Source organism: Dendrobates tinctorius, unplaced genomic scaffold (genome assembly GCF_039654945.1).
Source record: "Dendrobates tinctorius isolate UK_male_01 unplaced genomic scaffold, ASM3965494v1 ptg000237l, whole genome shotgun sequence".
Classification (NCBI taxonomy): domain Eukaryota; kingdom Metazoa; phylum Chordata; class Amphibia; order Anura; family Dendrobatidae; genus Dendrobates; species Dendrobates tinctorius.
Window position 1 is genome coordinate 8,362,579 of NW_027361904.1, and position 17,780 is coordinate 8,380,358.

The 17,780-nt window shown below is 47.9% G+C and overlaps 1 protein-coding gene across 2 annotated transcripts; it reads right to left on the reverse strand.

Moving 5' to 3' along the window:
- Positions 1 to 142: 142 nt before the first annotated feature.
- Positions 143 to 15,343, reverse strand: MYORG (myogenesis regulating glycosidase). Of its 2 annotated transcripts, none has more exons than XM_073556714.1 (2): positions 15,220 to 15,343; positions 143 to 11,269 (listed from the first exon to the last, which is right to left on the reverse strand). In XM_073556714.1, the coding sequence occupies exon 2, from the start codon at positions 11,217 to 11,219 to the stop codon at positions 9,195 to 9,197; it is 2,025 nt and encodes a 674-aa protein (XP_073412815.1). In that variant the 5' UTR covers positions 11,220 to 11,269; positions 15,220 to 15,343; the 3' UTR covers positions 143 to 9,194. The 2 variants fall into 2 exon arrangements, with proteins under 2 accessions (XP_073412815.1, XP_073412816.1); XM_073556715.1 differs by lacking the exon at positions 15,220 to 15,343 and adding an exon at positions 11,368 to 11,599.
- Between the last annotated feature and the right edge of the window lie 2,437 nt (positions 15,344 to 17,780).

The following is a 17,780-nucleotide window of genomic DNA, read 5'->3' on the forward strand; positions in this document are numbered from 1 at the left end:
AGCCCTCAACCGTCAGAGTCCTCAGAACAAGGCACCAGTTACATCAGAGCACGATGCTGAGGATCAGCCAGTGACATCATCCACACACCCTGTGAGGTCACGCCATCCACACACACCCAGTGATGAAACATGTAGGCAACGATTACAAACCCGTCACTTTTATTAATACTGCAACAACGTGCACGGCAAGACAATATTAAAAGGCACATCACACAATTACATTTATCGATAAATTCCCTTTTATGAGTGGTTCCTTAATACTCTGTTTCTTGTCCTTCGAGGGTTTTTGTGCGTTATGTTCTATGATACTTTCTAGGTTTTCACGCCGCAGGTCTGTAAACACATCGTACGCGGCTACAAGGAGTGGACGGAAGACATTAATGAGATGGCGGAGATTATTCTCAGATCCTGGGATTACAGGTATTAAAAAGAGTCAGTAGAAAAACTAATTAGCTCATTACATTCCACCAGATAAAAGGTTTTCCTTTGGTAATTCACATTTACTATGGATTCCAGGCAAAAATAAACAAGACCCCACTTCCCCCCCCAATGCATTCCCCGCACTGGTATCAACCCTACAGTTTCCCACCCTGCGCCATGGAGGCAAATATTACTACCAGTCCTATAAAGTCTCGGTGTATCACTAGCCCGGCAGGAGATTTCTCATGGCGGACGCGCCACTTATCGCCTCTTGTGTCTCCTCTACATTCACTCCGGGAACATATTTTGCACCATAATCTTGATGCTTTTTTTTTTTTTTCACTCCTATAAGACACTTCCTAAAAGTTTACAGCAAGGCATAAAAAAGGCTCCAAATAATAAATCTGTCACGAGATGTGAACGCCAGTTTTTTTTGGTGCAAATTAAGTCACAATTTTGGCAAATGTAGCTTAAAAGGGCTTGTACCATAGGAGAGGGGAAAACTTCCTGCTCACTGGTGGCCCATTTGCTGGGACCCCCACCATTCCCGAGAAAAGAGCTCTGCAGAGCCCCTTGGGAACAAAGTGGAGATTGAGCGTGCGCACCGCCACTCCCTTCTTAACCCCTTCCACACAGGCCGATTTTGTTTCCCCCCCCTCCCTTTCTTTCTTCCCAGGGCCAGATGTTAGGGTTTCATTTTTTGGGTGATTGAGCGGGGTGAGGGCTTGTTACTTACATGGAGAGCGGTGGTTTTCAATGACAATATTTGGGGATAGACAGTTTTGATCACTTTGTTTTGTATTTTCAGCGATAGAAAAATAAATGAATCATAACAACAAAAGGTTGATACATAAAATGAGAACAATGGGGATAGGGGAAAATATGTGTAAGTGGGTTAAGAGCTGGCTCAGGGATAGGAAACAAAGGATGGTTATTAATGGAGCACACTCAGACCGGGTCACGGTTAGCAGTGGGGTACCACAGGGGTCAGTATTGGGCACCACAGGGGTCAGTATTGGGCCCGCTTCTTTTTAGCATATTTATTAATGACCTTGTATGGGGCATAGAGTAGAATTTCAATATTTGCAGATGACACTAAACTCTGCAGGGTAATCAGTACAGAGGAGGACAATTTTATATTACAGGAAGATTTATGTAAATTAGAAGCTTGGGCTGATAAATGGCAAATGAGCTTTAATGGGGATAAATGTAAGGTCATGCACTTGGGTAGAACGAACAAGATGTATAATTATGTGCTTAATTGTAAAACATTGGGCAAAACTGTCACTGAAAAAGACCTGGGTGTATGGGTGGACGACAAACTCACATTTAGTGGCCAGTGTCAGGCAGCTGCTGCAAAGGCAAATAAAATAATGGGATGCATTAAGAGGCATAGATGCTCATGAGGAGAACATAATTTTACCTCTATATAAGTCACTAGTGTGACCACACTTAGAATACTGCGTACAATTCTGGTCTCCGGTGTATAAGAAAGACATAGCTGAACTGGAGCGGGTGCAGAGAAGAGCGACCAAGGTTATTAGGGAACTGGGGGATCTGCAATACCAAGACAGGTTATTACCCTGGGGTTAGTTTGGAGAATCGAAGGCTTAGGGGTGATCTTATTACAATGTATAAATATATGCGGGGACAGTACAAAGACCTTTCTAATGATCTTTTTACTCTTAGACCTGTGCCGGGGACAAGGGGGCATCCGCTACGTCTGGAGGAAAGAAGGTTTAAGCATACTCACAGACGCGGATTCTTTACTGTAAGAGCAGTGAGACTATGGAACTCTCTGCCATATGATGTTGTAGTGAGTGATTCCCTAATAAAATGTAAGAAGGGACTGGATGCCTTTCTTGAAAAGTATAATATTACAGGGTATATACACTAGTCTCCTTAATATTGCGTTGATCCAGGGAGCTAGTCTGATTGTCGTATGTGGAGTCGGGAAGGAATTGTTTTTCCCCAATGTGAAGCTCACTGTTTGCCACATGGGTTTTTTTTTGCCTTCCTCTGGATCAACATGTTAGGGCAAGTTAGGACAGGATATGGGGTGAACTAGATGGACTTAAAGTCTCCCTTCAACCTTAATAACTATGTTACTATATTTCTGGCGTTTCAGGTTTTTTTCACTTTACGGAATTTAGCGATTGGATTGATTCATTGCATATTTTGATAGACCAGATATTATGAATGTAAACTTTTGCTTTGTTAGTCCCCCTGAGGGGACTTGAACCTGCGCCCGTTCAATCACTTACGCCATACACTGTGAAGCCACACTTTCGCAATATGCAGTTAAAAATCACGGTTTCCTGAAAGCACCAGCCACAGCCTGATCTTCCCGCATCAGTTTTCAGGAGACGTCCAGATGCTGTAACAACCCATCGGAGCCCTGTAATCACATCTCTAAAGGGGCTGATGAGGGCACGGAGGAGCGCCCCATAGTTCTCTGCAGTTGAGGCAGGTGATGGCTGAATAACACAGCCATCATCCACCTGGTATGATGCAGGCTCAGCTCCTGCATGCAAGGAGGGTACCTGCATGATGTAGTCGTAGGTTACATTGCAGGCAAAGAGTTAAGGATCCCTTCGGAGATAGTAGGTCCAATCGCCGCCGCTCACATCAAGCATGCATTTATTCGCAATCGCCGGTCAGTCTATTTACACTATTGGGTTTCAGAATCCCATCCTTTGGATTAGTCGTGGTCCCAGCAGATGGACCCCCAGCAATCAGGAAGTTATTGACTGTCCTAAAGATTGAAGTCTTCACCTCCTGGTCCAAACTAAATCTCTAACGTCTCTGGCAGTTTTTTTATACATTCAGATGATCACAGCGTTACAGGTCCCCCCAGCCTGGGTCTGTCCCTATACAAGGGTCACAGGAGGCCACACAACACCCACTTATCTGTGCTTCTTGTACAAGAATGGACATGATGGGTCCTGTAATCTAGAGCTGAATGTGGGGTCCTGGGTCCATCAGCTCAGAATTCTCCAAGAGGACATCTAAAAAGTAGAAAACCTGTGCCCAAGCCAGGCACAAGGCTATGCTCTCCTGTGTGCTGGAGGCTTCATCTACAGACTACCACAGATTGTCATATTGGACATGAAAAGTAAGAACACATGTTGCTGTCAGTCCACAAGATCCGTCAGGTGGCCGTGGTATCCATCATGAGACACCAAGCACTAACTTGTGGCATGTCACTGTCAGTCAACGAGGTCATCAGGTGGCCGTGGTGTACATCATGAGACACCAAGTACTAACTTGTGGCAGGTCACTGTCAGTCAACGAGGTCATCAGGTGGCCGTGGTGTCCATCATGAGACACACCAAACACTAACTTGTGGCAGGTCGCTGTCAGTCAACTAGGTCAGTCAGGTGGCCGTGGTGTCCATCATGAGACACACCAAACACTAACTTGTGGTATGTCACTGTCAGTCAACGAGGTCATTAGGTGGCCGTGGTGTCCATCATGAGACACACCAAACACTAACTTGTGGTATGTCACTGTCAGTCAACGAGGTCATTAGGTGGCCGTGGTGTCCATCATGAGACACACCAAACACTAACTTGTGGTCGGTGAAGAATCGGGCAGGGCCGCTACATGAGTGTGTGAAGGTCAAAGATCGGTGAGGAGGGGGATAGGTTATTAAGCTTCTCCAAATGGAAAAAAAAAAAAAGTTTCCCCAGTACAATTTGTCCAGATCCTTTCTGGATCTCTGATAAAGTGACTGCAACATCAGAGAAAACTTAAGGTCTCGAAAACAAAATGTCCTAAATTTAGGCTACGAACCACAAAAGTTCCATGTGTTTACAACCGTATCCCCCAATCCACCTTTTGGCGATGTGGTGATAGTTTTATACTGCACAGTAAAGTGCAGAAGATAGCGCCTCACTGTACAGGGCAACACAAGACTGTTACTTTATGACTACATATCGGTAGGTGGCGGAGCCTTCCCATCGGGAAATTCTCAAGACCCAGTCAGCCGACATAAATCGTGTGCAAGGATTGCAGAGTACTGAAAACCCACGAGCAGCGCCAAAGGCTTATCTGTAAGGATGTTATGGCAGAGTTCCTCTATAAGCTATGACCGTATATCCTTGCATCATGCACAGATGAGGAGACGATTCTCTCCTGCATGAATCTATTTGGCACAAAGCTAAACATAAATTGCACAAATAATGTAAATTCCAGAAGTTCCAAAGAGGTTCCACCTTCTGAATGACGAGTCACACACAGAAGACCAAAGAAAAATAAAACCATGCAAAAAAAAAATAAAATTACAATATCAGCAACCTTTTGTTGCGGCACCGTCACCTCACAACTCTCCATTCCCACGACCTCTCATTGAGCCAACCCTGTGACCTCAACTCTCCATCCCAACAACCTCTCATTGAGCCAACCCTGTGACCTCAACTCTCCATCCCCACGACGTCTCATTGAGCCAACCCTGTGACCTCAACTCTCCATCCCCACGACCTTTCATTGAGCCAACCCTGTGACCTCAACTCTCCATCACGACAACCTCTCATTGAGCCAACCCTGTGTCCTCAACTCTCCATCCCGACAACCTCTCATTGAGCCAACCCTGTGACCTCAACTCTCCATCCCCACAACGTCTCATTGAGCCAACCCTGTGACCTCGACTTTCCATCCTCACGACCTTTCATTGAGCCAACCCTGTGACCTCAACTCTCCATCCCGACAACCTCTCATTGAGCCAACCCTGTGACCTCAACTCTCCATCCCGACAACCTCTCATTGAGCCAACCCTGTGACCTCAACTCTCCATCCCGACAACCTCTCATTGAGCCAACCCTGTGACCTCAACTCTCCATCCCCACAACGTCTCATTGAGCCAACCCTGTGACCTCGACTCTCCATCCCCACGACGTCTCATTGAGCCAACCCTGTGACCTCAACTCTCCATCCCCACGACCTTTCATTGAGTCAACCCTGTGACCTCAACTCTCCATCCCCACGACCTCTCATTGAGCCAACCCTGTGACCTCAACTCTCCATCCCCACGACCTCTCATTGAGCCAACCCTGTGACCTCAACTCTCCATCCCCACGACCTTTCATTGAGCCAACCCTGTGACCTCAACTCTCCATCCCCACGACCTCTCATTGAGCCAACCCTGTGACCTCAACTCTCCATCCTCATGACGTTTTATTGAGCCAACCCTGTGACCTCAACGCACTACGCCAGCGACCTTTTACTGTGCATTCCCCAGGACCTCACAATGAGAGCCACCACCGCTCATGGAACCTTAGTATAATCTCCATAGTACCACCAACTCAACTGTACTGAAAAAGCTGGAGAACCTTGTGCTACATGACAGCTGCAGTCAGGTGCCCAGAGTAAGGCCTACACCTTTAAGCTGCATCCGTATCTATACATGAGAGGCGCAGCTACATAACAGGAAGATTTGCATAACGTGCAGAGAGCAGCAGGGTGCAAATGTAAGCAAGAAGGCACTTAGATAGCAAGCAGCAGACACGGGAGACCGCAATAGATGAGTAAGGGAAAGCTAAAATCAAGGCAATCACGGCCGGCAAGAGCAATTAACGTCGCCTTAGGTTACATGGATTTCATGTCTGTTTCCTGAACACATTTTCCTTCTAGAGGACACAAGCGCAGTCTGCACACAGCCGTCGTTTATGTCAAAAGATCAGTTGGTGCAGTTCTCAACCACCGGGGGAGCAGCTGCACGGTCCCACCCGACGCGTTTCACTGCTGGGCTCTATTATACAATGATTAACAGTGTCTTAAAAGAGTCTTCATACGCCGTGAACTTTTCCACATTTTTCACATTACACCCACAAACTAGAAAGTATTTTATTGGGATTTTATGTGACACCAATACAACAAACAGGTATTTGAGAAGTCTAAAGGAAATTATACTAGGTCTCCTAAATTATTTAAAAAAATATAAATCTGAACATTGAGTCCACCTGCGTGTGATTTCTTCTCAGTATAACCACAGCAGTTCTGCGAAGGCCTCAAAGGTTTGTGTGAGAACATTAGGAACCAAACAGCATAATGAAAAACAAGGAACCCACCAGACAGGTCAGGGATAAAGTTATGGAGAAGAGTGAAGAAGGGTCAGGTTATAAAAAAAAAAAGCCCAAGCTGTGAACATTTCACAAAGCATTGTTCAATCCATCATCCAAACAAGGAAGAAGTATGGTACAGCTGACATCCCACGGCAGAAGAGCACCGATTAGAGAAGCAGCTAAGAGGCCCATGGTCACTGGAGGAGCTGCAGAGATCCACAGTTCAGGGGGAAGAATCTGTCCACAGGACGACTATTAGTCGTATACTCCACAAATCTGCCCTTTATGGAAGAGTGGAAAGAAGAAAGACATTTTGAAAGCCGTCCAGTTTGGAAACAGCCATCTAGGGGGGCACAATGAGCATGTGGGAGAAGGTTCTCGGCTAAGATGAGAACAAAGCTAATTTTTTTGGACTAAACGGAAAGCACTATGTGAGGCAGAAAACTAACACTGCACATCACCCTGAAAACACCATCCAAACCATCACACATGGTGGTGGCAGCATCATGCCGTGGGGAGGCTTTTCTTCAGCAGGGGCAGGGAAACTGGTCAGAGGTGATGGGAGGATGGATGAAGCTTAATACAGGGCAATCCTGGAGGAAAACCTGTTAAGGGCTGCAGAAAAGTTTGAGAATGGGGCGTAGGTTCACCTTCCAGCAGGACAATGACCCTAAACATCCTGCCAGAGCTACAATGGAGGGTTTAGATCAGACCATATTCCATTATGTGAACGGCCCAGTCAGTCCAGACCCAAAACCCAGAGAAGCTTTGACAAGACGAGAAAATTACTGATCACAGAAGTTTCCACCCGATCTCACTGAGCGAGTGTGCAAAGAAGGGGCAAAATGTCACCTCTAGACGTGCAAAGCTGGAGAGACAGACCCCAAAAGACTGCAGAGAAAGGTGGGAGAGACAGACCCCAAAAGACTGCAGAGAAAGGTGGGAGAGAGACCCCAAAAGACTGCAGAGAAAGGTGGGAGACCCCAAAAGACTGCAGCAGTAACTGCAGAGAAATGTGGTCCTACAAATTACTGACTCAGGGGCTGAATACTAATGCACGGCACAATGTTCAGATTTATATTTGTAAGATAACTGGAAATCCGTACATCATTTTCTTTACACGTCACTAATACTTGTGACTGTGTTGGCGTCCCATAAAATCCCAATTAAATACATGTAATTTTGCGGGTGAAACGTGTAAAAATACGACAAATTCACAGGGTATGAAGACTTTTTTAAGGCGCTGTATTATGTCATAATGGGTCACGCTCTATTTTTTTGGCGATGCAAAATGGGGGAGATCATACAGAGGAGCGCTCACCGATAATGAAGGAGTTGAAAACAAACAGAAGGGTCCAATCACCCACCTCATTTTTTTTTTTAAGGATGTCAATCCTCACACCTGTCACCGAGCGCGATCAAAGCCAATATTTCTTTTTTTTCTCTCTCTCGGGTTATAAGAACCTTGATTTATACATTGTTCTGATTTCTCTTCAGCCTCCACAGAATGTCACATCCCACCATAGTATGAGAAAAAGACAATCCCCCACAATGCATCACATCTGTCTTCACCGCCCCTGGGCGGAGCTTAGCTGTCACATGACTGTGCCCCGGGAACATTTGTATCACAAGGAGAAGATCCACAAACTGTTACATAGTAACAGATACTACGCGGGGGCGGAAAGACTTAGTGAAGGAGAGGACCTCGTACCACACTATGGCGGAGGATTCCTGTATGGCTGGAGTTTCCCTTTAAGTGTTGAGATCTGTTGCTATACTCAGCATGAATGGCGTTAGCGGCATCACGTCACGTAAAACGTCACACACGTGTAAGGCTGACGAGAGCCTCGGATGGACAATATCATATTCCGAAAGACAATGAGACGATGAAGTCACTACACTGCGACACCCTGACGCGCGCCGCGCTCTTATCTCATTAACGTAGCAAAAAAAACAAAACAGTTAAAGCTCTGAGGACTTGGAGGAGCGGAGCGATCGGTTACTATGGCTTATATTCTCAGTTTTCCCAACCCTTGTCTCGCTGTCTGTCTACATTTCCCTTATTGTCCTGCACCTATTTTTACCACACACAGCACCAGCGCCCCCCGTGGGCAGGGAGTGGGGAAAATCACAGCTTATAAAGGCGGGGGATTTGGGGTGATTCCCTTCTTAGCTTGACATAAAGTGCTTGGAGTATCTGTCCCTATTTATCGCAGACCAATGCATCACCTCGGACCCTCCTCCGAGGAACTGGCTGAACAAAAAACAAGCATAATTGTGCAGACAGGAAAGTCCTTAAAGGAAGACTCCACCTCAGAAGAACAATTCTACAACATCACACCGTCCACATCAAATTTGAGCATATTCTCCACTCACAGCCGGAGCTGCATTCCGCTACTGTGCACTGTGGAAGCCATGGCATTCATAGGGCACATAACTGACAACAAGGTGGAGTTAGACCACTGGGTCCAAGAACATCCGGCAGATTAGTGACCGCAGCTTTGGAGGTGACTGGAGCAGATGCTGTTACTTGGGGTTATTATGAATGGAGGATGTATTGGATGAGACTGTGAGATGATGTTAGAAGCAGAGGCAAGCTGGAAGACGTTGGTGTGCTGCTAGTCTTCTCGGAGGATGAGTCTCAGTTAGTACTCGACGATTTGCTGGTGCGAAGCTAAGAAGCTGCGATGTTAGCACAACCGAAGAAGTCCATTAAGACACCCAAGTGAAGTAAGCCACTTCATCCAAGTCTACGGGGTAGTCGGTGAGGAGTATGGGAGTCCTCTGGTACAGTTCGCCTTTGTAGCTGCGCCACTTGCCGACCGGAAGGTAGACGTCACGTTCCTGCTTTCCTGGTTCCAGCACCGGGGCCACCATTAAAGTGTCTCCTATCAAAAACTGAGAGTCAATTTTATGAGCCGCTTCGTCGTTCGGAGAAATCCACCAAATTGGCCGAATGATAGGATCTCCAGTGTCGGTAACTTCTCCGGCAAGTTCCAGTAGGAGAGGAGCAACCAGAGACTCGTGGATTCTGGTGAATTTCTGAGCGATTTCAATGACTTCTTTATCAAAAAGCCAAGGGGGAATGGAGAACTGCATGGAGGGCATGAAGGCCGATAGCTCCAGCCAGCGGATATAAAGCTCCTTCATGTCTCTCGTGAAGATGTTGTAGTCATTGCCGCCGATCATATCTGGCAAGATAAAGGGGTAGCCCAGCATGCTGACGGTCAGGACGGTGGGGATTAGAGACTTTAGCCCCAGCTCGTATCCCCAATGGGAATCCCGGTCGATGATTCGGAAGAAACATGATATGTTTTGAGATTGATAACCAACTCTGAGCTCGGCGAGGTCATAAAACTGGTCGGCCATTTCCGTGTACCTCCTGCTGAACATGTTAGGATCAGATAAGGGCTGGTACGTGCTGAACTGGTTGGGGAGGTAACTGGTCTCTCCAGCGTCAAATTTAAATGATGAAATTCCGTACTTTGTCCTGAGCTGCCTTAGATTGTTCTGGAACCACTCCTTGGTACTGGGGTTAGTAAAATCCAGGAGAGCACCAATCCCATTCCACCACTGGACCATGGCCGGCAGCCGTCCACTAGGCTCCTTCACAAAGAGCCCGCGCTCAATGCCAACACCGAAGTTGGAAGAGTTATAGTTGACGAAAGGATGAATCCACAAGGTCACCTTGAAGCCGTCTTCTTTTAACTTTTTGAACATGGCCGGAGCATCGGGAAACTTCACGGGATCAAAGTCGAAGTCTCCGTAATACTCGGAGTACATGTCGTCAATCTCTATGTGGCTGTAGTTAAACTGGTATTTCTTGATGCTCTCTGTGAAGTTCAGAAGTTTCTCCTGGCTGATGTTGGCCTTGTAGAGAGCCCACGTGGACCAGATCGGTAACTTGAAGGCACTTTCTGACGGGATCCTGCTCGGCTTGTTGAAGTATCTCCGCACCATGTACTTGTGGATGGAGGTGACGTCTGACCCAACGCACACCCGATAGCTGAGCTCGGGGAAAGGAGGTTTGCCGGGAGGGGGCTTATAAGGAGAATCCTTATACCTTGCCTCGAAGAAAAATGCCTTTTCTGTGCTGTTCCACCCGAGATGGAAGGGGACAGATGCATTAATCTTAATGGCTGTTGCGTTGGAAGAGAGCCAGTAGCTTTCTAAGATTCCACCAAAACCTTCTTTGAAAGAGTAAACGTCTCCGGTGACAAAAGGTTTGGGTTCTTGGTACCCAGATAATTTGATGGGCCAGTGCTGGGTTCGCATCTCAGCTCCTCCATACCAGTATGCGTTATCCCAGTACATAGTGTGCAGGATGGACTTGTCGGCCACAAACTCTTCCCAGCGCACGCGGTAGCACATAACGGTGGCTTTGTCCTTGATGACTGTCTGAACGAAAAATTTCAATGGCCCTTTGTCCGATCTGGTACAGGATAAAATCTCCCCGTATTTTGCACAGGAATCTAAATCCAGGACACCGGACGTGAAGGCCATTCGGAAGACCACCTTTTCCTGGTGGTTGAGTATGACAAATCCATCTTTCTTCAGGAACAGCAGCTCTGTCTTCAGTCGATCGGCCTTGCGCAAGGAGACGGAGTAGAAGCACCAAGAGATCACGGCACAGATCACCAGGAAGACGCCCAGCAAGACGGCGCCAATCAATGGCTTCTGCTCTTTAGGAACCTTCTGCTTGACCGGAGTGATGTTCTCGGGCAGGAAGGTGTACATGGCGGACGGTCGTTGGGTCTAGTCTCTCTGCTACGGATGCTCCTTCATTCCTAAAAATTAAATTAGAATATCAGAATTAATCATACAATCTCTGAAGGAAAATTAGAACATTGTTTGCATCTTGTTACGAAACAGGCCAATACCCTACATGGAATGAAGCTCCGGGATCCCAACTGCAAAGGGATCTCCACTACCATGGAAGATCTGGTGGTCTCCAACCAGTGCAGTCATTACAAAACTACGACTCCCAACATACACAGACAGACAACAGTCATGGCTTCACAATAGCTGGAGAGTCACAAATTAGGGACCACCGGCAATAAAGTCTAAGGGTCGCTATGAGAACCAAACCAACAATTACTAAAAACAAGAAGAAAATAGTAAAATTGGATGAACTCAAATCCTGAGGACGACCACAGGGGCCAGCACTAGACTCAATCTCGGGGGGGATGATTGATCACCCCCCATCAGTGACATCTCTGCATCCCCTCGGGCATCTATAAAAGCCGAATAATAAAGTCACAGATCTCAGAAAATGTCGGCACAAATCGATGTAGTGTAAACTATTAAAAAGTCACAAATCTTTGCCCCAGAATCTGTGATCTCTTCTGCCTTTTAATTCTTCTGTGCTGCTGACAACAGAGGACAATACCTCCTCCGGTGAGTCACCTGAGGGTTAATTCCATCTGACGCGCGCCGGGGCGCCTCTGCCAGGAAAGTCATCTGCTGCTCTGGGAGCTGTGAAAAGTGTGAGTGTGCCAGTCACCAGGGCTATGTATACCGCGGGCGGCACCGCTCATTTCACACCATTCCCCCAACATGACCCTTATATTATAGGAGGGCGGCTTAAAGGGACGGTCCCCTCTCCTGCACCTGAAGCCTCATCCTCGAAACTAAGCTTTAACTTCTGCAACTTTCTGAGACATCCGATTCACCAAACGCCGTTTTATAGATTTTTTTTTTTTTTTTTTTTTAAGTCGCTCTTCTTTTTCGCTCTCAGCGTCACATTCATCAAGCGGAGATCACGGGTTCATGAATTCTGGGTACTGCTTGTCTTTAACCAGTTTTGGGACTTTTCCAAAGCCCAAACAGTAGCAGAATCCTCTATAATAATCACAATATGTGTGCAAAACCTCCAAGATCACAAAAAAAAACAAACACTATAGGGGCAGTGAGTGTGTGGGGGGGGGGGGGGGGCACAAAATCAGCCCCTGTGTTACAAGACAGCCCCACTTCTCGCACCTCCGCTTGCCTCCAATGAACAGGCTCCGTCAGCAATATTCAGCGGTAATGCTGTTCACAGCTGTGGATCTGTTACTATCACACCAACAGGCAGGGCCGGAGAGAGATTCCTGCCCTGTGGGCAACTTACACAGGATTTATACCGACACACTGCAACAAAGCAGCAGCTGTGTGAGTCTCTGCTTCCTGGGAGACACACGGGGATTTTCAGAGATATAGAAGAACATGTCCCCTTTATACAGGCCCCCCTCCTAGACCGGCACTGGATGTGGAGATACGGCAACTGTGTATGGAGAGAAATAAGCTGCCGTGACGCCCTTCTCCTCCAGAGGACGAGATCGGGCAGATGAGATGCCGACCGGCCCTATCTAGCCCCCCTCACCCTCGGAAACGGAGCCAGAGCCATACCTGCCCCAGACACAAAACGCGGGCCCCCCCCTGACGCAGAATGTGGCCACGAGCAGCCCACCCCCCAGATTAGGACAAACGACCCCAGATTGTGGCACGAGGGTAGAGGTAGAGTCTGGAGGGCAGAATCAGCGCTGCCATCAGACAGCGAGGGGTTAATGACACAGATACAAAGTTACAGCTCAGTGTTCTATTTACACAAGGTGGAAAATAACAGACAGAACACAAACTACAACAGAAGGGACATGACAGAAAGGGAAGAAGCCGCAGAGACGTCTCTGCCCGAAATAAGGAGAAGCCGCAGAGGAGACAGAAGAGACCAGAAGAGACAGAAGAGACCAGAAGAGACCAGAAGAGACCAGAAGAGACCAGAAGAGACCAGAAGAGACCAGAAGAGAGCGAACACACCAGAGGAGACCAGAAGAGACCAGAAGAGACAGAAGAGACCAGAAGAGACAGAAGAGACCAGAAGAGACCAGAAGAGAGCGAACACACCAGAGGAGACCAGAAGAGACCAGAAGAGACAGAAGAGACCAGAAGAGACAGAAGAGACCAGAAGAGACCAGAAGAGACAGAAGAGACCAGAAGAGACCAGAAGAGACCAGAAGAGACCAGAAGAGAGCGAACACACCAGAGGAGACCACAGGAGACCAGAGGAGACAGAAGAGACCAGAGGAGACAGAAGAGACCAGAGGAGACAGAAGAGACCAGAGGAGACCAGAAGAGACCAGAAGAGACCAGAAGAGACCAGAAGAGACCAGAAGAGACCAGAAGAGACCAGAAGAGACCAGAAGAGAGCGAACACACCAGAGGAGACCACAGGAGAGCAGAGGAGACAGAAGAGACCACAGGAGACAGAAGAGACCATAGGAGACAGAAGAGACCACAGGAGACAGAAGAGACCACAGGAGACAGAAGAGACCACAGGAGACAGAAGAGACCACAGGAGACAGAAGAGACCACAGGAGACAGAAGAGACCACAGGAGACAGAAGAGACCAGAAGAGACCGAACACACCAGAGGAGACCACAGGAGACCAGAGGAGACCAGAGGAGACAGAAGAGAGCGAACACACCAGAGGAGACCACAGGAGACCACAGGAGACCAGAGGAGACAGAAGAGACCACAGGAGACAGAAGAGACCATAGGAGACAGAAGAGACCATAGGAGACAGAAGAGACCACAGGAGACAGAAGAGACCACAGGAGACAGAAGAGAGCGAAGAGACCACAGAGACCAGAGGAGACCACAGGAGACCAGAGGAGACAGAAGAGACCACAGGAGACAGAAGAGAGCGAAGAGACCACAGAGACCAGAGGAGACCACAGGAGACCAGAGGAGACAGAAGAGACCACAGGAGATCAGAGGAGACAGAAGAGAGCGAAGAGACCACAGGAGACCAGAGGAGACAGAGGAGACAGAAGAGAGCGAAGAGACCACAGAGACCACAGGAGACAGAAGAGACAGAACAGACAGAGTAGACAGAGGAGACCACAGGAGACAGAAGAGAGCGAAGAGACCACAGAGACCAGAGGAGACAGAAGAGACAGAGTAGACAGAGGAGACCACAGGAGACAGAAGAGAGCGAACACACCAGAGGAGACCACAGGAGACCACAGGAGACAGAAGAGACCACAGGAGACAGAAGAGACCATAGGAGACAGAAGAGACCATAGGAGACAGAAGAGACCACAGGAGACAGAAGAGAGCGAAGAGACCACAGAGACCAGAGGAGACCACAGGAGACCAGAGGAGACAGAAGAGACCACAGGAGACCACAGGAGACAGAAGAGAGCGAAGAGACCACAGAGACCAGAGGAGACCACAGGAGACAGAAGAGAGCGAAGAGACCACAGGAGACCAGAGGAGACAGAAGAGACAGAGGAGACAGAAGAGAGCGAAGAGACCACAGAGACCACAGGAGACAGAACAGACAGAGTAGACAGAGGAGACCACAGGAGACAGAAGAGAGCGAACACACCAGAGGACACAATTCTTACAGACACCAGACAGCAGACAGAAATAACCCAGGAGGGAGCAGAGTCCGACACTGAGGGAGAAGGGAGGAAACACCCAAGTCACAAGACTCCTGCTGCACCCTGACCCCGGGGGAGGGAGGACAACAAACCACTGGCAGGGGTGCACTAACTTATATCACTCCATCAGTGAAGGCATATATGAATTCTCACCACTCAGTACCCCTCCACCTGCACACCCCGCTCCACTCGGTACCCCTCCACCTGCACACCCCGCTCCACTCGGTACCCCTCCACCTGCACACCCCGCTCCACTCGGTACCACTCCACCTGCACACGCTGCACTCAGTACCCCTCCACCAGTGGTCTCTCACCTTCCAGTTTTCTCCAATGTTGTGCAGGAAATGCGGCCGAGAGCGGAAAAGAGAGCGGCTCAGTGATTGGTGGACGGGACGTGTGCGCCGAGGATTCTGGGAGATGTAGTCTCCTGTTCTGATATAAAGCTGCGGAGTCCAGGAAGGAAAGGAGAAACAGGACTGTGTGTATCTAATCCTCTCCTGTGTGATACTGACTGCTGAGCCGTGTATCTAATCCTCTCCTGTGTGATACTGACTGCTGAGCCGTGTATCTAATCCTCTCCTGTGTGATACTGACTGCTGAGCCGTGTATCTAATCCTCTCCTGTGTGATACTGACTGCTGATCCGTGTATCTAATCCTATCCTGTGTGATACTGACTGCTGAGCCGTGTATCTAATCCTATCCTGTGTGATACTGACTGCTGAGCCGTGTATCTAATCCTATCCTGTGTGATACTGACTGCTGAGCCGTGTATCTAATCCTCTCCTGTGTGATACTGACTGCTGAGCCATGTATCTAGTCCTATCCTGTGTGATACTGACTGCTGAGCTGTGTATCTAATCCTATCCTGTGTGATACTGACTGCTGAGCCATGTATCTAATCCTCTCCTGTGTGATACTGACTACTGAGCTGTGTATCTAATCCTATCCTGTGTGATACTGACTGCTGAGCCGTGTATCTAATCCTATCCTGTGTGATACTGACTGCTGAGCCGTGTATCTAATCCTCTCCTGTGTGATACTGACTGCTGAGCCATGTATCTAGTCCTATCCTGTGTGATACTGACTGCTGAGCCGTGTATCTAATCCTATCCTGTGTGATACTGACTGCTAAGCCGTGTATCTAATCCTCTCCTGTGTGATACTGTCTGCTGAGCCGTGTATCTAATCCTATCCTGTGTGATACTGACTGCTGAGCCGTGTATCTAATCCTATCCTGTGTGATACTGACTGCTGATCCGTGTATCTAATCCTATCCTGTGTGATAGTCTGCTGAGCCGTGTATCTAATCCTATCCTGTGTGATACTGACTGCTGAGCCGTGTATCTAATCCTCTCCTGTGATACTGACTGCTGAGCCGTGTATCTAATCCTCTCCTGTGTGATACTGACTGCTGAGCCGTGTATCTAATCCTCTCCTGTGTGATACTGACTGCTGAGCCGTGTATCTAATCCTCTCCTGTGTGATACTGACTGCTGAGCTGTGTATCTAATCCTCTCCTGTGTGATACTGACTGCTGAGCCGTGTATCTAATCCTCTCCTGTGATACTGACTGCTGAGCTGTGTATCTAATCCTATCCTGTGTGATACTGTCTGCTGAGCCGCATATCTAATCCTCTCCTGTGTGATACTGTCTGCTGAGCTGTGTATCTAATCCTATCCTGTGTGATACTGACTGCTGAGCCGTGTATCTAATCCTCTCCTGTGTGATACTGACTGCTGAGCTCTATCTAATCCTCTCCTGTGTGATACTGACTGCTGAGACGTGTATCTAATCCTCTCCTGTGTGATACTGACTGCTGAGCCGTGTATCTAATCCTATCCTGTGTGATACTGACTGCTGAGCCGTGTATCTAATCCTCTCCTGTGTGATACTGTCTGCTGAGCCGTGTATCTAATCCTATCCTGTGTGATACTGACTGCTGAGCCGTGTATCTAATCCTATCCTGTGTGATACTGACTGCTGATCCGTGTATCTAATCCTATCCTGTGTGATAGTCTGCTGAGCCGTGTATCTAATCCTATCCTGTGTGATACTGACTGCTGAGCCGTGTATCTAATCCTCTCCTGTGATACTGACTGCTGAGCCGTGTATCTAATCCTCTCCTGTGTGATACTGACTGCTGAGCCGTGTATCTAATCCTCTCCTGTGTGATACTGCTGAGCCGTGTATCTAATCCTCTCCTGTGTGATACTGACTGCTGAGCCGTGTATCTAATCCTCTCCTGTGTGATACTGACTGCTGAGCCATGTATCTAATCCTATCCTGTGTGATACTGTCTGCTGAGCCATGTATCTAATCCTCCCCTGTGTGATACTGACTGCTGAGCCGTGTATCTAATCCTATCCTGTGTGATACTGACTGCTGAGCCGTGTATCTAATCCTATCCTGTGTGATACTGACTGCTGAGCCGTGTATCTAATCCTATCCTGTGTGATACTGACTGCTGAGCCGCGTATCTAGTCCTATCCTGTGTGATACTGACTGCTGAGCCGCGTATCTAATCCTATCCTGTGTGATACTGTCTGCTGAGCCATGTATCTAATCCTCTCCTGTGTGATACTGACTGCTGAGCCGTGTATCTAATCCTCTCCTGTGTGATACTGACTGCTGAGCCGCGTATCTAGTCCTATCCTGTGTGATACTGACTGCTGAGCCGCGTATCTAATCCTATCCTGTGTGATACTGTCTGCTGAGCCATGTATCTAATCCTATCCTGTGTGATACTGACTGCTGAGCCGTGTATCTAATCCTCTCCTGTGTGATACTGACTGCTGAGCCATGTATCTAATCCTATCCTGTGTGATACTGACTGCTGAGCCGTGTATCTAATCCTATCCTGTGTGATACTGACT